General features: G+C 42.7%; 1 protein-coding gene across 4 annotated transcripts in view; it reads right to left on the bottom strand.

The window, feature by feature from the left end:
* Positions 1 to 23754, bottom strand: part of RYR2 (ryanodine receptor 2) — a 737385-nt gene that overhangs the window by 219768 nt on the left and 493863 nt on the right. For all 4 annotated transcript variants that reach the window (XM_030556966.1, XM_030556967.1, XM_030556968.1 and 1 more), the window contains 7 exons: positions 21745 to 21885; positions 20098 to 20261; positions 11174 to 11252; positions 10345 to 10434; positions 8687 to 8824; positions 5218 to 5295; positions 529 to 604 (listed from right to left, as the gene is read on the bottom strand). In XM_030556966.1, the coding sequence (XP_030412826.1) occupies positions 529 to 604; positions 5218 to 5295; positions 8687 to 8824; positions 10345 to 10434; positions 11174 to 11252; positions 20098 to 20261; positions 21745 to 21885 (766 nt within the window). The remainder of the gene's footprint in view (positions 1 to 528; positions 605 to 5217; positions 5296 to 8686; positions 8825 to 10344; positions 10435 to 11173; positions 11253 to 20097; positions 20262 to 21744; positions 21886 to 23754) is intronic.

The following is a 23754-nucleotide window of genomic DNA, read 5'->3' as shown; positions in this document are numbered from 1 at the left end:
CACATTTGTCAATTTAATGTGTAATGAATATAATTCTTGATTAATACACTGTTGGATAACTTGGCAATATGTAGAGTAGTGTGAATGAAGTCTAACTCTTGTGACCAAGAGTCTAGTATCACAAGGGAAATAAAATAAATAAAAGAAACCAAATGCAACACAATCTTCAAGATGTATACAAGCCTTAGTTAAACAAGCTCTTGTCCTCTCTTTTTCATTATTGAATTAGTCTAAATTCTCTGGGGTATGGACTGTCTCACTCCGTATTTCCAAGAAGTCTCCAGCACTCTTGTGGATGTTCAAAAATAATAAGGATCATGATAATAAAGTAATTTGAAAATTGTGAACAATTGTTTTGTCGTTATGTCTGATTTTTGGATCAATTTTAAACAAATGGTTTCATTTCTTTTTTAATTTGACTTTCTTTAATACTGCATCATAAACACATAAGCTAAGTTGAGTCACTCTGAACTTAAAATACCTCAAAAACCCCCAAAAACAAACAAGCAGAAACACCCACAGGATTACCTTTTGATTCCAGTTCCATTTTCTTTTTCTTTGCCCATATGTTATGGTAGTTTTCAGCCATCATTTCAGCCATTGCCTTAAGAAAATGGAGAAGTTAATGATTTATGTTATAATGGCTCATCTCAAAAAAAGGTAATTTTTCAGTTTATACTTAATATCAAGATATTGTAATGTAGGTGATATATAAAATTACATTTAAATGTTCAACTGCAAACTGTCATTTTTATTGATTAGTCAAACTGACAAATCTGGAACTCAACAGCCAAACCCAATACAGTTATTTCTTCTGCACTGATTTTCTCCCTCAACCTTGCACAAAGACCAAAGAAACCAATTTTGTATGAAGTACTACATCAGGCTGGGTGATGGAACCCATCCCCAAAGCTACAGGTAAGTACAGAACCTCTCGTCCTATGTTCCTGCTGCTCCAGCACTTCATAGTGGGTCAGCAACGACTTTGCACCCCTTACATGTGTGTTTTCTATTCACTGGATCCAGGTAATTGTGGATCTACTGCCACAATCTCAATTGCACTTCTCATTCCTGTTAGGGGACTGGAGAGCTCCCATACAGGCTGTACCCTTACATGCTCCTGTATCCCTGGGGTGAGGCAAATTTGCCCTTCTTGTTTTAATGTTCATCTCATTACTGTTTTAATATGTCTTGATTAATGTTGTAATACATGTTTGGGTTCCACATTTCTCAGCAGTAGAGGGAGCTATAATGCGGCTGTCCGGGCAGGCTCTGCATGAGACCATTACAAGCCACGTGTATAACTTGAGAGAGATGGTGTGGGGTTAAGTGCTTTTACATGTTGAGAGATGACAGACTGAAGAGACAGGAAGGTTTGTCTGCTCGCATCTGGTACGCCTTGCCCAGCAGGAAGTGAGATTGCTTACTTTACTTATTGTACTGTAGCTTAGGAGCATTCATTTGGATTCTATTGTAGTTTTCAATAAATAGTTAAAACCTACCTGGGTCTCTCAAACTTAATTGAACTGCTCTAGGGCAAAGGGCAGTTTGTAACATTCCTTTTGTGCTATGGTATGTAGACGTGATGCGCAGTTGCTATTGCTTTCAATGAAATGTTTCATTGCTCATATATGAAAACTAGTGCACTAACTATGGATTTAGATCAGGCCTGCACAACTCGTAAAGTGGCAAGGGCTGAAACCCACCGGCCCCGCCAAAACACACCCCCACACACCACCCAGCCCCTCCGAAACACCCCGTCCCTATATTACTGCACACAGCAGTACCAAAAATTAAAACACTGAAAATGGATGCTCCCCTCCAGCCACTGACTTGCCGCTCGCCTCCTCACCCCACCCTGAAGTATAAAGCCTCACTGCCACTACCCACCCACTCGGCTCGTCATTCCCCCATGAAACTAGGGGAGGGGAAAAGGGGGACAGTTTGAAGGGATTTTCTAGGGCTATGAACTAAGGGGAGGGGAAAGGGGGGCAGTGTGAAGGGATTGGATGTGACTGTCCAACACACAAACACAGAGCCACAGGGAGCCCGGGGGGGGGAGGGGAGCGGTAGTGTGATAGGGGGCGGAGAGGGAGAAGGTCCCTGGATCAGGGAAGGGGGCAGTAGTTGGGGCAGGGCAGGTGCCACACAGACACGTTTCCCCCTGGGATTTCCTGGCTGCCCACAGACAATTCAACATCCCCCTACCCATCACTACGGAGGCCGCCCTGGGACCAACCAGTGCAGTAGCCACCCTGACCCCAACTGAAGGGGGCAGCTTGGGCAGGGTGTCTCAGCTCAGGCCCCGCCCCCCCCAGCTGCGGCTCAAGCCCAGGCTGGGAGCCCCTCCCCTCTCTCGGCACTTACCGGCTCTGCCTCGTGCCCAGCGCTTCCCGCCTCAGCAGGCACCGGACGTGACGCACCCACTGTACACCAGGCGGTGGGAGTGAGAGACGGAGACGTGCGGTTCTGGCCATTAGGGCGGTTGGATCGTAGCGCGCACGGGGCTGTGAGATGAGCCCCCCTCCCCCCGGGCACGGGGCGAACCCAGCAGCCCCACCCCACCACTTGCCACACAGTGAGCCCACGCAGGTCGCATGCAGCCCGGGGGCCACTTGTTGTGCAGGCCTGATTTAGATGCAAGCTTGAAAATTTTGGCCATAACCTGTCTTCAGACTAAGACAATCTCTAGGAAAAGATGGGTATATTAGAGCACCTTCTTAGGATAAAAAACATCATTTATATATATTTAATTTAACAATTCCAAAAATCCAAACACCAACTTTTTACTACAGTCAAAGTAGTTGCTTTTCCAAAAGCCACCAACTTAAGTCAAAGTTGGAGTATGTAGGCTAAGTTCTTATTTAAGATACATTAAAACCTCAAAAAAAAAGTTACATCAAACCGAATTACAACTCAGATTAACCCCTTATCTCTCACAAATGCATTGCTCATGTGCCTGAAAATTACTAGAAAAATTGCAACTGGACATAATGATGCAAATGAAATTTTAGTTACATTTGTTTAGTTCTGGTGATGTTATTGATTGCGGAACAAAAGTAGGCTTCTAACTAAAAGCTAGCGTCAAACATAACTGGTGAAACTAGCCACTCTCGATCATAAGGACAGTCAGCATTGAATTCTAACTCACTGGATGGCTGTAAACAAAGGGGAATTATCAGTGACAAATGGCAGATAATGTAGTGTAAAATAGTGAGCATGAGATTGGTATTCCCAAAGTCCTGAATTCTAAATTTAGTTCTAGTTCTAATGCCAGTTATTTGCAGTTTGGCCCTGAGAAAATCACTTAGCTTCTCTGCTTTAAGTTTCCCAAGCTATAATACTGCAATAAATGCTTATCTACATCCCAGCAGTAGTGTGAGGGTTAACTAATGTTTGTATGGCTTTTTGAATATGCAAAGTCCTGTATAAGTGCTAAGCATAGTTATAATAATGAAGATGCATCCATTTGGGGTAAGTCCAGAGTGGAATGCTGCAGAAACTAGTATGACTCAATTTTATTCAAAATCTTGAGAACCTATTAGAAAGTTTAATGGCTTACTAGTTAAAATATAGCAATGATATTTAATTGGGAGGAACTGCAAACTCCAGGCAAAGATACACACCTACAGTGTGTTAGAAATAGAGACTGGAAACAACAAAATAATATTTAACCTGAGAAAATTCAGTTTGAGACATTGGGGAAAAATAAGCTAAAACACAAATATTCAAAGTGACAAAGATATTGAACTTGGAAAGCACAAATGCCAAAAGACAGCTAGGATCAGTAGCGGACCTGAAACTAGATCTATTAGAACACTGCAATCCAATAGTTTATCCACTAAGTGATATTTTAGGATTGCATATGTAAAAAAAATAAAAATAAAAAAAAATCATCAGAGAGACCAGGTAATAGTGCCACTTCATACAACTCTGTATTAATGCATTCAGTTCAGGCATCTCAATGCCAGAAATACACAGGAAAGTCAGAGAATAATAATAAACATTATGAATAAGCCAAAGGGATATAACTAAAATACAGACAAAAACCTAATTATGTGTAGAGTGACCATATGACAGCCAAAGGAGAGATGATGATAATCTACAAGTGCTGTGTGTCTGACCTGTGTTCAGTAAACTCCAGAGCAGGAGAGAAAATACTTCCAGGAGTCACAGGGGATATTACTGAGAAGTAATGGCATGTAATTAAGGGGAAAAAAGGATATAGCAACAAATCATATATTTTAAGACCAATAAATACTCCTGTGTCAATACTTATTATGAAACTTATATACATTTCTGCATCCCCTGCTGTATCAAAGATACATAGGAGGCTTAAGTTAGGCACAGAGAAAGAGGGATGCTGAGATTGTGGATGTGGTAAGTACCACCACTTCTCTTTTCCATTTCTACAGTGTTTCAAAACTTTCATTTTGTTATTAGAATTGCTGGGAAAGAGACTCTTGAATTTCATTTCACAATGGAAAAAACTAGAGCACCTTGTTCTTGGTCAACGACCTCAAGCAATCAACCTGGTGACGAATCTGGATATGAAACTTACAGGAAGTTATTTCTAAGGGAACTGTGTGTGTGGTGGCCATCCTGATTTATCAGATGATAAACAATATTGACTCAGCAGCTCTTAATAGTAGTAGAAGCATTGGTAAAGATCTGTATATCAACCACAGCTGATAATATTTCTGTAAAAATAAATATTTTTAAAACATCACTGTCCATTTATTTATCACTTCAAAAGTTATTTTATTTTTACTGGCTACTGATTATAAATCTGATGAAAGATTAAAATTGAAAAAATCATGCTCCCAGTTAATTTCTCTCTTTCCTTCTTCATAAATACAAGGTGGTTTTTCATAAGGCTGACTCAAGATCTGGCATTTATTTACTTTAGAAAGAAGAGTAGCGAGGCATTTATTTTGAAAAACAGCAGACCATGAACTTTGCTAACAGCTACACATAAAACTAAAAGACTGATCTTGCAAGCCCCTGTGTGCAGAACTTCCATTAATATCAGATGTTTTGCACACAGGGGGTTTCCAGGGTCAATTGTCCCCTAAGTAAAATGTTAAGTTTTCAGCCTAAACAATGCCTTTTGAACAAACTAAAACTACAGGACACTGAACTTTTATTTTACATAAATCCACAAAAGAAAATTTAATGCATTTATATTTTTTTAAACTTAACTACAATAAGACTTACATGCAGATCTCTGGAGAGGGTAACATTGCTCATGTCGAAAGCTCGAGGGCTGTAACCGTGGGCAGCATCTACAGACACCTGAATGACGATGTGCAAAAAAGTAATGAAGTATTACAAATTCTAGGTCCTAATAGATTCATGTCACCTAGATATTCTAGGCAATCAACCAGCTAAAGAAAAAGCAAACTTGAGGTAGAAAGGAGCACTTACATATACATTGGCAGAAAAAGAGAGCATTACATGAGAGTTACTTGAATTTTCTTCTTTTTTTTGCCTGACAGAAGTAATACTAAAAATGGAAAGATTAACTGGAATCAGGGGTAGATTTAAGAATGCAGATTAATCAGATAGTTACAATGCAAACATTGCCAGTTATTTTCAGAGAAAGGTCACAATCAAGCAAAAATCTCTTTTGCTTAAATGGAAGTTTTGCCTGAACAAAGATTTCAGATTTGAGCTCAGTGTGAAAAATACCGTATTAAAGAATTACGACCAAGCCACCAAGTTTTGTATAGAATTTATTCTAAAAAAGTAGAGATGGACCTGAATTAAAACCACAGATCCCAGACTCTGGGGGAAGTTCAGACACAGATCTGGGTTAAAACTTTGCAGTTCAACCCCATCGCTACAAAAGATAGTGAACCCAAACTAGTAAATCTATTCTGTATTTTTCTACTCAGAAAACACTATCCTCTGGGAAATTCTCTTCCTATAGGACATCTTCAGAATACAATGGCTGGTGCAAGAGGTGTGGCTGGGATGTCCTATGTCTTGGCAATCCCTGGCAATCATATCAGCTCCTCTGAGCTGCCTAGGGTGACCAGACAGCAAGTGTGAAAAACTGGGACGTGGGTGGGGGGTAATAGGAGTCTATATTAGAAAAAGATCCCAAAACTGGGACTGTTCCTATAAAATCGGGACATCTGGTCACTCTAGAGCTGCCACTAGTCAGTGTAAATTACAGCAGCATTAAGGGTACTTTAATATACCCCAAAAACTAGCTCGGCACTCGGTGGCCAGTACTGAGGGGAGAGACAAAAGGACACATTTATATCACAACCTTGCACTGAAGTTATGCCAAGCACTACTACAAAGCTGCCAAGGAGCCTAGCCTGTATGCAGAAATTGGTATTGAAGCTATATTGTCATTTCTACAACCTTTTGTATCGACAAAATACTGAATCCATATTAACATTTCATAATGACAAAAGCTAAATACTTAAGCAGTATGTTTAACCAGAACTGAGTTCTCTCTGATTACTCAAGCATGACTTTAGAAATAGACTTCAAAATCCAGATGAATTCAACAATGTGTCAAAAAGCCATGATATTTTCTCTCAAACTTGTATTCTAGGACAGTGTATTTGATTGTGAAAAGACCAGATTTTAGTACTGATAAGAGATCTGTTTTCTTGAATTTTCTTCACGAACACACTAACACAAAGGGGACAAGGCCAGACAGTGAGATACCAGTAACTAGCTCCACGACTATGCTTACTAAACAGGGCTTTGGAGCAGAGCCCAGAGCTGGAGAGCAGAGCAGCTCCGGAGCAGTGGAACTGCAGGTTTTCGACGGGAGTTGGAGTGGAGCCGGAGCACAGCTCCAAAGCCCTGATTACTAAAAGTACAGTATTGGCAAAAAAGAAATCCTCAGTACTATTGTTAGAACCTTTAGATTAGGAACAACTGGAAATTTTGCCAAAAGTGTTTTTGATGGAAAACTGAGTACTGATTCAGATTTTCAAATGGGAGAGTTAAACAAAACAAAACAAAAACAAACAAACAAAAAAACAGTAATTTCTGTGATTAGGTCTAAAATATCATCAGTCTTCATAATTACACTTTCGTCTTCTGAAAGTATTTATATTTATGTACTGGAGAGTCAATGGACCCCTTTGAAAAATGCCTCTTTAAGAATATCTTTCAGGACAGTGTGTTTAGAATTATACACACAACTCCTATGAACAACAGACTGAAAACATATTCCTTCATTTCTCACTGACACAAAATAATGTTTTCCTAATGACAACAGTTCAAACAGCACTGTAGATAAGAATGGCCACACTGGGTCAGCCCAATGGTCAGTCTAGCCTAGTATCTTATCTTCCGACAGTGGACAGTGCCAGATACATCAGAGGGAATGAACAGAACAGGGCAATTATAGAGTGATCCATCCCCTGTCATCCAGTCCCAGCTTCTAGCAGTCAGATGATACCCAGACCATGAGATTGCATCCCTGACCATCTTAGCTAATAACCACTGATGGATCTATCCTCCATGAACTTATCTACGGTAATTGTTTTTTGAGGACAGTTATTATTTTGGCAACATGTTCCAGAGGTTAACTGTGCATTGTGTGAAGAAGCACTTCCTTATGTTCGTTTTAAACCTGCTATTATTTTCATTGGGTGACCCCCTGTTTTTTTGCATTATATGAAAGAGGAATTAACATTTCCCTATTTACTTTCTCCACACCAGTTATTATTTTAAAGACCACTCTCATATCCCCCCTTAGCCATCTCTTTGTGAAGCTGAACAATCCCAGTTTTTTTTAATCTCTCCTCATATGAAAGTTGCTTCATGCCACTCATCATTTTTGTTGCCCTTCTCTGTACTTTTCCAATTCTAATATATCTATTTTGACATGGAGTGAGCAGAACAGCATGAGTATTCAAAGTGTGAGCATACCATGAATTTATATAGCGGCATTATGATATTTTCTGTCTGATTATCTATGCCTTTCCTCACATTCTTAGCTTTTTTCATTGTTGCTGCACACTGAGAAGATGTTTTGAGAGAACTATCCACAATGACTTCAAGATTTCTTTCTATAGTGGTAACAGCACATTTAGACCCTATTGTTTTGTATGTGTAGTTGGTGTTATGTTTTCCAGTGTGCCTCACTTTGCATTACATTATCATAAATAGTATCCTAACTGACTCTAAACAAAGTGAAAAAAATAATAAATTACATTATTTTTTCAATCTCAATTTTAAAAAAATGTTTAATACCAAATTACGTGGGAAATACGCTATAGGGAGATCTAACCAACTGGACATTTTCAGCTTGTTAATTCAGTCTTTTTGAGGTATATTTTTTATTTACACAAAGTTTTCTCTTTTTTTTTTTAAACCACAAGCATTTTTTCATGCTGGCACAATTTGTAAGCATGATAACAGATTTTGCTTAGACTTTCATGTTTGGGCTATGGCCAACCAAGGAACATTACAACTGAAAAGGAGAGTTTTCAGGAAGTTCTGAGCATGTGAAACAAGAGGTTAATAGACATGTGAACTTTAGCTTCAAGTGAGTGCTATAATAAAAGCACATGGGGGACGCTCAAGAACATCCCAAGTAGATTTTGACACTTGCATTTTAAATACACCATCCCGGTAAAAAGACAGGCACACACACAATATCAGTACATAGTCATTAATAAAATGGCTTGAAGCCTAACACAGTACTCACCTGACTTGTCTGAGATATGCGACGTGTCCGATTATAAAGGGCCATACTATCTCCCTCCCTTGTCCTTTCAATCCGCCAACCCCAAGCTAGCATGGTTTTCAAGGATTCTTTGATTGGCCACCGATAAATTTCTTTTTCCTAGGGGATGTACACATGGGAGTGACTGAGGATTATATAACGGAGTGGAATAAAAACTGATGCATTATTACTAGCCCTCTGCCCTGTTGTGTAGCACTGCAAATTTACATCCATTGAGACAAATTGCAAACAGTCTGCAGTGCCCTAGAAACAGCAACGAAACAGTCTGTGCATAGATAAGGAGGCCAATTAAGAGAAATAGTAAGGGCAACTATTTATTCCCAAACCACTTATGTGAACCAAATCATATGGACATGTGATATATGAACTTTTTCAGTCTCATGGATGAGTAAGGCTACGTTTCAGTCATGGGTATTTTTAGTAAAAGTCACAGACAGGTCATGGGCAGTAAACAAAAATTCATGGCTCGTGACCTGTCCATGACTTTTAGTATATACCCAACTAAAACTTGGGGAGGGCTGCCCAGAGATGCCATGGGTGCTGGGGGAGGGTGGCCTGGGTGCTTGGGGCTGGGAGGGGGTGGGCGCCAGCCCACAGCCCAGGACCCCTGCTGGTGCTGGAGGAGGGGTTGGTGAGGCCAGCAGGCTCCCTACCTGGCTATGTGCCCTCTCCCCCCCCGCACTAGCAGAGTTTGGGTGTGGGAGGGGGCAGGGGATTGGGGCCCAGGATAGGGTGAGGGAGGCCCTGGGCAGCGCTTACCCAGGCGGCTCTCCGAAAGCGGTGACATCCCTTACTTTCAGCTCCTAGGTAGAGGAATGGCCAGGCAGCTCTGCGTTCTGCATCCACCTGCAGACACCACCCCTGCAGCTCCCATTGTCTGGGAACTGCCCCTGCAGTGGCCAGTGTGACTGGCACAGGGACTGCCTGAGATGCCCCTGAGCCAGGCACACCAGCCGCAGCATAAGTCATGAAAAGTCATGGAGTCCGTGACTTCCATGACAAACTTGCAGCCTTACGGATTAGTTATGCAGAAGAGGTCTGGCCCTGCCGTGGCTTCAGAATCAAAGGGCTGATGGTGATAATGACAGTGCATTGTGCTAGCACGCTCTAATATGAATATAAAGGTGACAAGAATTGTTAATTATCATGTGTACCAAGGTACTTTTTCTAGTCCTTGAAATAAACACCAAACCAAACTAGACAAAGGCTATGTCTTCACTGATCGAAAAGGCATGTTTTTATTGTGGGATAATGAAAACACATTTGCTATCACACATTGTAAAAACATAGTGGAGACAATGCACTTTAGTTTTACCACAAGGTAAACTTGATGAGGTCAATTATGATTGGGGGCTATGGTGCTGACCTCACCTAGCTATCTTGCAAGAAAAACTACAAGTGTTTTGTCTCCACTTAGGATTGCACAGTGAGGTAACAATCATATTAGTTATCTTGCTGTGTAAAACAAAACAAAAATAAAAACAAACAAAAAAATCTTTGTGTCAGTGAAGACAAAGCCAAAATGCCAAATTTCACAAACAGCCAGTTGCCTCTTATCAAAGATAGAGAAACAAATGTTTAGAAACACCTGTGTAATGAAGAATGAACAAATTCCTCACCTTTTCTGATAATAGTTTATATTGTTTCATTAATGGTTGCACCTTGGACGAATCAGAATATGTTTCACCATATATCCATCCATTTGCAAACTGAAAAAAGTGAAGGAAGAAAGGAAAAAGCAGCAGGAATAAGAAAGAATCATCAGAATTCTTCCATTTATTTACTTATGAAAAAGAATTGGGGTAATGTTTCTGTAAGACTCTTCTTTTATTCAAGTCCAAAACTTTTGCTCCCTTTCCCACCAGCCTCTCACAACCTAATCTCCTACCCCCAACCCACACACACACACAATGGAATCAGTTACGTATAGTGTCATTTTTACTTCTGAATGTCCAGACTTTTGTTATTTTATCACACCATTTATGTTAACTTAAAGTAAATACATTTGAAAATATTTTCTTAGTTACTATTCTGCCAGGGTGTCTCTAGAAAAAGAGACAACACTCTTTGAGGCATAGACAGCAGATTTTAACACCAAGCCTGTGTTTTTTACAGAGATATAAAATATCTTTTGAAAAAGTAAAACTTAAAGTTTGAAGTAACAAAACGACTTAAAAATATACCAGTTACATTTTTCTCAAATGCTGTAAAAGTTAAAACACACACACACACACAAAATGCTGGTATGTTCAAGATCTGACCAGATGAGTGTAGTTATAGAATTCTTGAAAAAAGCAACTCTAAGATAAAAATGATGATACAGTCTTAGCCAGACATCTGATGTAATGCTAGAACAACCCCAAAAACTTGAGTAAAAACAAGTAGAATCCTCAGAAAATATCCATAATATTCTGAATGCATTTTGATATGAAAATAATATAACATTACCTTTTCCATTGACCATTTATCATGAGAATGTTCTGCATATTTGTTAATGAAATATTCTAGCTTTTCAGGAATTGTAATACTGAAAAAGAAAAGAACATGTTTCAATATATTATCTATGTTATAATTTGAAAGGGTTCTTTTTAAAGGAAATTTCTGAAAAACTATAGAGCGCTATATATTCCCAATTAGAGTGTACTGTTGTGCTGGCTTCCCCATATAGATTCTGATACAAAACCCACTGAAATCAGTGAAAAGCCTCCTATAGGCTGGAAACATATCAGTTGGAAGAGACAGAGGAGGAGAAAGACCTGGGTGTATTAGTTGATCACAGGATGACTATGAGCCACCAATGTGATGAGGCCATGAAAAAGGCTAATGCAATCCTTGGATCAACCTGTAGATACAGAAAAATGTTAGTACCATTATACAAGGCACTGATAAGACCACATCCAGAATACCATGTGCAATTCTGGTCTCCCATGTTTAAGAAAAATGAATTCAAACAGAAACAGGCGCAGAGAAGGGCTACTAGGATGATCTGAGGAATGGAAAACCTACTTTATGAGAGGAAACTCAAAGAGCTTGGCCTGTTTAGCCTAACCAACAGAGGGCTGAGGGGAAGTATGATTGCTGTCTATAAATACATCAGAGGGATAAATGACAGGGAAGGAGAGGAGTTATTTAAGGTAAGTGCCAATGTTGATACAAGAACAAAGGGCAATAAACTGGCCATCAACAAGTTTAGGCTTTAAATTAGATGAAGGCTTCTAACCAACAAATGAGTGACATTTTGGAACAGCCTTCAAAGGGGAGCAGTGGGACAATAAACTTAACTGGCTTTGCGACAGAGCTTGATAAGTTTATGGAGGGGATGGTGTGATGAGACTGCCTACAATGCCGTGTGGCCCATCAGCAACTGCTAGCAGGAAATATCCCCAATGGCTGGAGATGGCAAACTAGATGGGGAAGACTCTGAGGCCTGGTCTACACTACGCGTTTAAACCGAATTTAGCAGCATTAAACCGATTTAACCCTGCACCCGTCCACACAACGAGACCATTTATATCGATATAAAGGGCTCTTTAAACCGGTTTCTGTACTCCTCCCCGACAAGAGGAGTAGCGCTGAAATCGGTATTGTCATGTTGGATTAGGGTTAGTGTGGCCACAAATCGACGGTATTGGCCTCCGAGCGGTATTCCACAGTGCACTATTATGACCGCTCTGGACAGCAATCTCAACTCTGATTCACTGGTCAAGTAGACAGGAAAAGCCCCGCGAATTTTTGAATTTCATTTCCTGTTTGGCCAGCGTGGAGCTCTGATCAGCACAGGTGACCACGCAGAGTTCATCAGCACAGGTAACAATGCAGTCTCCTGAGAATCGAAAAAGAGTTCCAGCCTGGACCGCACGGGAGGTACTGGATCTGATCGCTATATGGGGAGAAGATTCCGTGCTAACAGAACTCCATTCCAAAAGACGAAATGAAAAAACATTTGAAAAAATTTCCAAGGCCATGATGCAGAGAGGCCACACCAGGAACTCAGTACAGTGCCGTGTGAAAGTTAGGAAGCTCAGACAAGCCTACCAGAAAACCAAAGAAGCAAATGGAAGGTCTGGGGCAGAGCCGAAAACATGCCGCTTCTATGCTGAGCTGCATGCAATTCTAGGGGGGTCCGCCACCAGTTCCCCACACCTGTCCATGGATTCTGCGGACAGGGAAGATGAGGAGGAAGAGGAGGACGAGCTTGCAGAGAGCACACAGCATTCCATTCTCCCCAACAGCCAGGAGCTTTTTCTCACCCAGATGGAATTACCCTCCCAGCCCTCCCAAGCCACTAGCCCAGACAATGAAGCCATGGAAGCAACCTTGGTGAGTGTACCTTTGTAAATATAGAACATGGTTTAAAAGCAAGTGTTTTTTAATGATTAATTTGCCCTGAGGACTTTGGATGCATTCGTGGCCAGTACAGTTATTGGAAAAGTCTGCTAACATGTCTGGGGATGGAGCAGAAATCCTCCAGAGACATCTCCATGAAGCTCTCCTGGAGGTACTCCAAAAGCCTTTGCAGAAGGTTTCTGGGCAAGGCAGCCTTATTCCATCCTCCATGGTAGGACACTTGACCACGCCATGCATGTAGCAAGTAATCTAGTATCATTGCATGACAAAGCCTAGCTGCGTATGGTCCCGGTGATTGCTGGCATTCAAGTAACATTCATTCTTTATCTCGCTGTGCTATCCTCAGGATACTGATATTGTTCATGGTAACCTAGTTGAAATTCAGGAATTTAATTAAGGGGACAGACATGGCCATTCCTACTGGGCTGTTTACCTGTTGCTTAAAATAAATCCTTCCTTGCAGGTAGCCAAGCCGGGGGGGGGGTGAGATTGGCGCTGAGCTTTTTCGCCTTGGGCTAGCAGTGATCTTCCATGATACCAGCCACGCGGTGGGGGGAGGGGTAAAGCGATCATCCCAAGGAATTGGATGGGGGGCGGGTGGTTTCTGCTGCTGCATATTAACAGGAAAGAAGCAGCACTGAATGGGATTTGCTTGGTATTTGGGAAAGGGCACTGTGCATATGAAGGCTGCAGAAGCCGAAAGACAATGGCTTACCATGGACGCATGCAAGCTGAATTCTGCTGCCCAGACCTGCGTCTGTGAGATCTCTAATACCAGAGCCACAGGCACTCAATATTAAGATGCAAAATGCGACCTTGTAGTGAAATCACATGTGCTATGTAAGGTGAATAGTGTTGTTCACCATGAAAGAGTATAAGCATTGTTCTGTAAAATGCATCTTTTTAAATACCTCTCTCCCTTTTTTCCCTCCCTCATGCAGCTGAAAAATTTTCAAGCCTCCCTACTCCATCTCGAAGGCTATCTCAGATAAGGCGGAGGGAAAAAAAGATGCGAGACGAAATGTTCTCGGAAATCATGGAAGTGACCCGCAATGAAAGAGCTCATCTGAATGAGTGGAAGGACGTGGTATCAAATTACAGGAAAGATGCCAGTGAATGTGAGGACAGGAGGGACCAACGTGAGGACAGGAGGGATGCTTGAGATGAGAGGTGGCAGCAGGAAGATCAGAGGTGTAGGCAGAAAGATCAACGGTGGCGGAATTCAACACTGGGGCTGCTGCGTGATAAAACTGACATCCTCCAATGTCTGGTGGAGCTTCAGGAACAGCAGCAGGATCACAGAGTGCCGCTGAAGCCCCTGTGTAACCACCCTCACCATGTTCCATATCCTGCTCACACAGACGTATAAGAATGCGTGGGGGAAGGCTTCGTGCATCCGCCCACTCCACCCCCATGGACAGCCCAACCAAAAGGCTGTCATTACTTTGAAATTTTTTTAGTGGCCTTTTGCTTCCCTCCTATCCTCCTCCCAAACCACAACCAGGCTGCCTTGTCAGTTCTTTCCCTCTTTTTATAATGAATTAATAAAGAATACATGATTTTTAAATGATAGTGACTTTATTTCCTTACAAAGCAAGCTGTAATCGAAGCGGGAAGGTGGGTTGCTTACAGGGAATAAGTCAAGGGAGTTCATCAAGGGGAAACAAACACAGCAGTCATACCGTACCCTGGCCCGTGATGAAACTCGTTTTCAAAGCTTCTCTGATGTGCACCGCTTCCTGGTGTGCTCTTCTGATCGCCCTTGTGTCTGGCTGCGCGTAATCAGCAGCCAGGTGATTTGCTTCAGCCTCCCACCCCGCCATAAAAGTCTCCCCCTTACTCTCACAGAGATTGTGGAGCACACAGCAAGCAGCAATAACAATGGGGACATTGACTTGGCTGAGGTCAGAGCGAGTCAGTAATGTGCGCCAGCGTGCCTTTAAATGGCCAAATGCACATTCTACCATCATTCTGCACTTGCTCAGCCTGTAGTTGAACAACTCCTGACTACTGTCCAGGCTGCCTGTGTATGGCTTCATGAGCCATGGCATCAAGGGGTAGGCTGGATCCCCCAGGATAACTACAGGCATTTCAACATCCCCAACTATTATTTTCTGGTCTGGGAAGTAATTCCCTTGCTGGAACCGTTTAAACAGAGTAGTGTTCCTGAAGACGCGAGCGTCATAAACTCTTCCCAGCCATCCCATGTGGATGTTGGTGAAACGTCCCTTGTGATCCACCAGTGCTTGCAGCACCATTGACAAGTACCCCTTGCGGTTTATGTACTGGGTGCCCTGGTGCTCCGGTGCCAAGATAGGGATATGGGTTCCATCTATCGCCCCACCACAGTTAGGGAATCCCATTGCAGCAAAGCCATCCACTATGATCTGCACATTTCCCAGAGTCACTACCTTTCATAGCAGCAGCTTAATGATTGCTTTGGCTACTTGCATCACAGCAGCCCCCATAGTAGATTTTCCCACTCCAAACTGATTCCCGACTGACCGGTAGCTGTCTGGTGTTGCAAGCTTCCAGAGGGCTATTGCCACTCACTTCTCAACTGTGAGGGCTGCTCTCATCAGGGCAGGGGAAAGCAAGTCACAAAGTTCCATGAAAATGCCTTTACGCACGCGAAAGTTTCGCAGCCACTGGGAATCATCCCAAACCTGCAAAACTATGAGGTCCCACCAGTCTGTGCTTGTTTCCCGGACCCAAAATCAGCGTTTAATGGCTAGAACCTGCCCCATTACCAGCAGGATCTCCAAAGTGCAGGGGCCTGCAGTTTGAGAGAATTCTGTGTCCATGTACTCATCACTCTCGTCGCCACGCTGCCGTAGCTGCCTCCTCCTCGCCTGGTTTTGCAGGTCCTGGTTCAGCATAGACTGCACGAGAATGCACGAGGTGTTTACAACGTCCACAATTGCGGTCTTGAGCTGGGCAGGGTCCATGCTTGCTGTGCTATGGCGTTTGCACAGTTCACCCAGGAAAAAAGGCACGAAACGGTTGTCTGCTGCTTTCACGGAGGGAGGGGTGAGGCTGTATCCAGAACCACCCGCAACAATATTTTTTGCCCCATCAGGCACTGGGATCTCAACCCAGAATTCCAAGGGGCGGGGGAGACTGCAGGAACTATGGGATAGCTATGGAATAGCTACCCACAGTGTAACGCTCCAGAAATTGACACTAGCGTAGGTACATGGATGCGCACCGCCGAATTAACGTGCGTAGTGTGGCTGCGTGCATTCGACTTTATACAATCTGTTTTAAAAAACTGGTTTCTGTAAAATTGGAATAATCCTGTAGTGTAGCTGTACCCTGAGTTACTACAGGGAATTCTTTCCCAGGTGTCTGACTAGTGGGTCTTGCCGATGTGCTCAGGATCCAACTAATTGCCATATTTGGGGTGGGAAGGAATTTTCCCCTAGGCCATATTTTCAGAGACCCTAAGAGTTTTTCGCCTTCCTCTGCAGCATGGATCACTTGCAGGTTTAAACTAGAGTAAATGATGGATTCTCTGTAACCTGAAGTCTTTAAATCATGATTTGAGGACTTCAGTAACTTAGCCACAGGTTATGTGTCTATTACAGGAGTGGGTGGGTGAGGTTTTGTGGCTTGAGATGTGCAAGAGGTCAGACTAGACGATTACAACAGTCCCTTTTGGCATTAAAATCTATGAGTATAATGACTTACAAAATGTACTGAAGTTTTCTGATATGGGTTTAGATTATTAACATCAACTTATTTGTGTTTTAAAATATATTTCAGTCCTATTTTACAGAAATACAGTGCATATTATATACATAATGTAAATTCACTGTCAACCACCTCTTGTTAAAGCATATTATAAACCTGTAAATTTCGGTATGTAATTGAAATATGGCAGTTTATAGCCACTAAAAAAGGTACAAACTTCAGATCCCATTGAATACCTAAAAGCCAGTCAAAATGAAAAATAAAAAAAAATCAATAAAATCAATATGCAAATAAACTAGCAATCTTTCAGGTGTGCACAAGGGTACTGAAGTTGAAGTTGATTTACCACTACAGGAAGAGCAGTAATACTTTTCTTTCAAACAAAAACGAATACTACAGAACAGTGGTCACCAACTGGTCAATCGCAATCGACTGGTTGATCCTAGAGGATCTCCCAGTCGATTGCAATCTCTGGCAACACAGTGGGGCTGCTGCTAAGACAGGCTCCTTACCTGCCCTGCCCCCACACTGCTCCCGGAAGCAGCCAGCACAGCCCTACGGGTGGGGGGCAGGGCTCTTGCAGAGAGTGGCACTGCACAGAGCCACATGCCAAACACCCTCCCGCCCAGAGGTCACAGGGGCACATTGGTCCCTTCCAGGAGCAGCGTGGGGCCAGGGCAAGCAGGAAGCCTGCCTTAGCAGTAAGTGCTGCCCAGCAGAAGGCCACACCCCAAACCCCAGCACTAAGCCCCTTCCCAGAGCCAGCATCCTAAAGCAACCCTGAGTCCTCTCTTGTAGCCAGCACCCCAAACCAGCCCGGAGTCCTCTCCCGGAGCCAGCACCCTAAACCAGCCCTGAGCCCCCTCCTGGAGCCAGCACCCCATACCCCCTCCTGCACCCTGACCCCCTCTCCTGCACCTCAACCCCAGCCTTGACCCCCCTCCCAGAGCCAGCACCCTGTACCCCCTCCTATACCCCAACACTCTGCTCCAGCCCATAGTTCCCTCCTGCACCCCAACCCCCAGCCCCAGGCTCAGCTCAAAGTCCACTCCCACGCGAACCCCTTGGCTCCAGCCAGCAAGCCTTCCCAAACCCCAATCCCCGTATCTGAGCCCAGTGAAAGTGAGTGAGGTTGGAGGGGAATGAGTGATGGGGGGCGGGGGAATGGAGTTAGTGGGGTGGGAATTTGGGGAAGGGGCAGGGCCGATCCAGGGTTGCCCTTAAATTCAAAAAGTGACCTTGGGCGTAAAAAGGTTGGAGACCACTGCTATAGAATATTTTCTAATGAACAATTTATCATACAGAGCAGTTTCCTACACTTGTGTTCTTACAAAAGAAAAGTAAAATTGCTTATTGATAATTGTTTGTCCTAGTACCCTCTTCTCCCATTCTATGACAGCAGATTAAGGGATAGACAATGTTATAGTGCCATCTACTGGGAAGCAAGGAGAGTCTGTCCTTTAATCCTTTGTCATAGGATCAGAGAAAAGAGAGATGTACACCAGTAATTATTCCAAGTAGTTAACAATTAGTGTAGTACTGTGCAAAAATGTATCTAGGTACCAAGTAGGAACAAGCCACAAAAAAATCATCATGTGCGCTCAGCAAGGTGTTGGGTTTGGTTTTTTTTTGGGAGGGGGTAAGGAATAGGGGTAGGGGAGGGGCATGATACAGTATTCTGTAAATATAACAAATTGCAGCTGCAGTTAAGGCTGCAGCAATATCACCTAGAATCACTTCTAAAGAGGGTCAGAAATGGTTAGCACTTAGATGGGGGACTGACAGGTAAACAGCTCGTGACGGAGATGATATTGGTAAGGCAATACGTTCTCTTTTGAACCAATACTACACCAATGCCTTAAGATGGCACTAAAGGGAAACTGGGATGCTTGAGATGATGTCTTTTGAAAGAGGTTAAAAAGCAGTCTTGACAAATCTTGGTCCTTGAAAGTCCCATAACAACACTTTTTCACAGCCAGGATTGTGGTGACCAGAGAGTTGGGCAAACACTAATTATTTAGTTATTTATATTCTGTCTACCTAAAATTCACCCCGCCCCCAATATCAACTGGATAAAGCAATCTTCATTTCATGTCCCAAAATGGTTGTGTAAGGCTGTTATGTAGTTAGACACTTAGCACATTACATCTCACAGGTGATTGTACTTTAGTGGTGTGCAACGTGATTCCTCTATTCAGGGCTAGATTGTAGCTTTTGCAGCCACCGTCACATTATATGTGCATATGTGCATAAGCCCAGTGCACAGTGGCAGTGATTCGGGGTACTCTGCCTGTTGAGTGCTGAGATAGACAGAATGCCTGTAAGGGCGCTTGTGAAGCCATGCCTAGAAGTGATCTTGGTGAAGAGGTAGTGTGTGGTCTTATTTCTGTCAGGTTTGTATCATCATTGTGTGTGCAGAAGTATGGGGCTATGGCCACATCCGGGATCTTAAATCCACTTGGGCTTTGTGCACTTGGGGTGCATAGAATCACTGGCTCTTGCACTCCTAGGACACATGGGTGGGATTCTGGCTGCCCATTGCAAAGATGTGGCAAGCTAAAGAGAGGGTTCCTTCTGCCCATTCCCCCTTGGCACACCCGTGCAAAACAATCAGAACGTGGCCTGTAGCCAGGAGCGTCACGAGGGTTTTTGGTGCCCTAGGCGCACGGCTGGCTTGCTGGTCCCGCGGCTCCAGTGGACCTTCCGCAGGCGTTCCTGCGGACGGTCCGCTGGTTCCGCGGCTCTGGTGGACCTGCCGCAGGCCTCCCTGTGGATGCTCCACCGGTGCCGCGGGACCAGCGGACCGTCCGCAGGCATGCCTGCGGGAGGTCCACCGGAGCAGTCTGCCACCCTCCCAAATCCTGGTGCCCTAGGCGACCGCCTAGGTCGCCTAAATGGAAGCGTTGGCCCTGCCTGTAGCTTGGAATCCTTCCAGATAAAAAGGCTTTACATAAATGTACAATCACCACCACATTTTGTAGAGTAAAATTTAAGCGTCAGTCGCAGGAATTTAGTACTTGGCTCCCATTAACTATTAATTATTATTTACTTTTACAACTACCAAAAGTGTGCTAGGTGCTTCCTAGAACAAATGGGTTCAGATAGTTAATTTCCAGGCTGAAAATTTATCTCATTTGTGGTAAGGTGCCCAAGGAATATATAGTGAACCACTTGTGGCTTTCATGTTTTACAACCAAACAAGCCCCCCATTTTATCTTAAGGATGGTAATTCAAGATGGGCATGTACTTATGTGTTTTCTGTACTATCATATTTCAATTACAGGCTTAAACTGTTCATGGTAAAAATGAGCTGCAACAGAAAAAGTTCATACTTTGAGGTATCAACAGGTTGTGGGTTAAAGTTCCCATCTGAATCCATTGAAGCCTGTTTTTCCATCATACTGACATAATTGGATTCCATGTAGTCTGGGGGTAAAGCTCCTGCAACTGCACTCAGGCAGGGCAAAGCCAGTTTGAACAGTTCCTGTTCATACTTCTGTGGAGAAACATGAGATAAAAATACACAGTGTTGAATGGAGATTGTTTCCATTATTGCTGAAACTGATTCATCATTATAGCCACACATGAAACCAACTGTCATGGAACAACTTTTTTACTCAATGTGAAATAGAATCTCAGTTCTGAAAATAAAAAACTGACATCTGAACTACAATGAAATACTACTGAATACTGAAACTAGACTTAGGACCAAATCCTGCTTTCATTGAAGTTGATGGAAAAACAATTATTCACTTTGGTGGGAACCAGATTGGTCCCTCACAGGGTGCCAGAACAGAGTAAAGCAGGGGAATATCCAACACTTGCCCAGGAACCTAGATTTTCTATATCAAATGGCTTCCCATCATGGTGAAATCCTCATCAGGATGGGAAAAAAAACACTATATAATGTCCAAATGTATTATCTAGTCTTGTTGAGCTAAGGTATAGACGATATTTCAAAGATAGTTTAGCTGATATTTAAAATTTTTAAATAATCATGAAAAAAATAGTTGTAATAAACATTTGTGTGATCTAAATTTATTAAATTACCCAATATGTTTTTCCTTCCAAGGAGGAAAAAAGCCCTGAAGAGACATGATTACACTTATAACAAATTAAACTTAATTTCTAGATGCATTTCATTTCTAGTGCTACTATGGTATAATAAAATAGGGCCTGATTCTACAAACTCATACTCATATAAGTAGTCCTTACTACAGTGAGTGAGTCCATGGAACTGAAACGTCCTATTGTGTCAGCAAGAATTAAGTATGCTTCCCCTCTTAGTCTATAATGGCCACTGCAAAGTTAACCATTGTCTTATTAACCTTCAGGACACACTACAAGGCCCAATTTTCCACATTACCTGTGATGAGATAGGTGATGGGGAGGACTGAATAGAGGTGGTGTAGGACTCTGGTGGGGATTTGGTGGAGAGGTGAATTAACATTTGTTATATTAATGCTGGTGCTGCATAAATTGATTTCATCTGTGGTAACAGATGGGTCTGTGTATCGGTGTGTTTTTTTATCGGTGTGTTTTTTAAAGACTGTCAAGGGCAGATCATTGGAAGGGCTCTCTTTTACTGTACAGTAATAAGAAGTCATATAAACAAAAAGACAGATAAAATGTAAGGGCATACAAGACTGGACCCACATAGGACTGCATGGATACCATTTTATTTTTTTTAATGATTATATTTATCATGGAAGCTGCATATTCCTTGACAAATTGTTAAATTTAAGCATTTTGAGGATCTTATAAGTATACACTATTATTAGCTATTTAAGTATTAAAACCACATAGCTTTAGCACATTCTGTTTGCCACATAATCTGTTGTACATGTAATTGATGCAGAAGAATTTATAATAAAATAATATAATATAATTTTGATATCATTAACTCAAGTTTGAATAGAATGCTTTGAATAGAAATGATCAACCTACATTGTGATAATAGAGAACTACATAAAAATTACCTTTTGAGACAGGGCATCAAAAATACCCCAGAACAACTTTCTGGATAAATGAAGTTCTTCTTCTGATGCAGCACCAAAGTTGCCCCACCCACCTGGCAGGCAATAATACTTCCAGCATCTTTCATAATGATTTGTCAGCAACTAGAACACAAAATATTTTGAAAGCATCCAAAATATATAACATAAACACAATCAATTATTCATCCTGACATTCAAACACTATACGATCCACACAATACTTACACGAGAACAATCTCTCAATTGATTCAAGGAGTTCATGTTCTAATCTACTATTTGCCTTTAGACTCCAATACAGCAGTGGTCCCCAACCTTTCTGTGACCAGTAGCACATTCATGTTTTCAGAAGAGTGTGGTGGGTGCCAACAATTTTTCAAGGCTTACTTTGTATTTGTACATTAAATAATACAAAAAATCATCATATTTAAATAATGTTTTCACCTCTATTACATAATATATGAATCCAGAGAGAAGAGAGAAGCCGGAGAGAAGCCGCGAGGACAGAGAACATCGGTGCCCGCAGCCTCGGAGTACTTTGTCCCCAGCAGGTGTGGGGGCCCAGATTCTCTCCCCTGCTGGGCACTAGGCAGGTCCCGCGCCTGCCCGGGACCGAGGACACCGGCGCCCACAGCCTGCAGCCCCAGAGCTCTCTGTCCCTGGCAGACACGGGGCTGTAGCTTCTCTCCCCTGCGGGGCACTGGCCCCGCACCTGCCGGGAACAGAGAACACTGTGCCCGCAGCCTGAGTTCTCTGTCCCCAGCAGGCACAGGGCTGCAGCTTCTCTCCCTTGCTGGGCACTAAGCAGGCACACATAATTGCCCCAGCGGGGGCCATGGTGCCCACGGGCATCACGTTGGGAACCACTGCAATACAGAAAATTCTTGATAATTATTACAATTTTACAACGGTTGCTAAGCATTTTAAAGTTTTCCCAATTCTTAATATTTTGTAATTTTTTTTATATTTCAGATGAATGTTACCGCTTAAGCATGAGAAAGAAGGTGAGGTCTTCACCCTATTGAAGTCAATGGCAAAGTTCCAACAGACTTCAACAGAGCCAAGATATCACCCCGAGTGTTTGCATCCTGCATTTTATTCTGGACTCTACCAATGACTGCTGCAGGAAGAAAAGACAAGACTTCAGGAATGAGATTTAACTAGGCAGCAAAATTATTAAGCAATAACTCATCCAGTGCAGGTTATCCTTCCTTCTGTAATCCATACAATTTGGTAAAAGGTTTCTGTCAACCTCCAACCCCTTTCTTCTGCCTGGTTCCAGAATCCTCTTGTATGAAGGATAAGTGGGTGGGGAAGAAGGGGTTGTCTCCTCACTATACTGGACATTAGGAGTCCCATCCCCATTCTCCACCTTCTTTAGAAGCTGCCTTCTCCTAACTGTCTAGTGAACAAGCATTTGCACTGGACACCTGCAAAATGGTGACAAAATGAATTTAAAAACCTAACCTCTTTCCACCAGATCCCTGGCTTGCTGAGAGGAAACTGAAAAAAACCTACATTGCCCAGGCCAATTTGGCACCAAGGGAAAAATTCCATCCCAATCCCCAAAATACAGGAAGGCCCAAAAACCTAGTCTTCCTCTAATTCCAACTGGCAGAAATGGGGAGCTTTTTCTCAGGGCACAGAATGGTGCCCTGGACAGGGGGGAAGGGTTTATAAGCCCTCTCTTGGGTGGACAGGGGCTAGTAAGTTTATGTTGCCTCCTTCTGACCCATCCATCAGCCAAAGAGTCCCCCTCCTCTCATCCTCAAGACCATAAAGAGACTGGGTTCCCATGAGGAGGGGAAGAAAGGAGGAGGAAATCTTTAAAGGGGTCAAGGGATTTGTTTTCCTCCCTGCTGGTCCAGGCAAAGCCTTTCCACTTCTGAGGCTGAGAAAAGGGGAGCATTTTGTGCCCTCTATCCAACCTGTTCACCTCTGAGGCATTGAGTTTACCCACCTGTGAAACAGGTATAAATAATACTTACACCTCGT

This window comes from Gopherus evgoodei, chromosome 3, assembly GCF_007399415.2.
Source record: "Gopherus evgoodei ecotype Sinaloan lineage chromosome 3, rGopEvg1_v1.p, whole genome shotgun sequence".
Taxonomy (NCBI): Eukaryota; Metazoa; Chordata; order Testudines; family Testudinidae; genus Gopherus; species Gopherus evgoodei.
The sequence above is the reverse complement of the archived record's forward strand: the minus strand, read 5'-3'. Positions and strand labels throughout refer to the sequence as shown.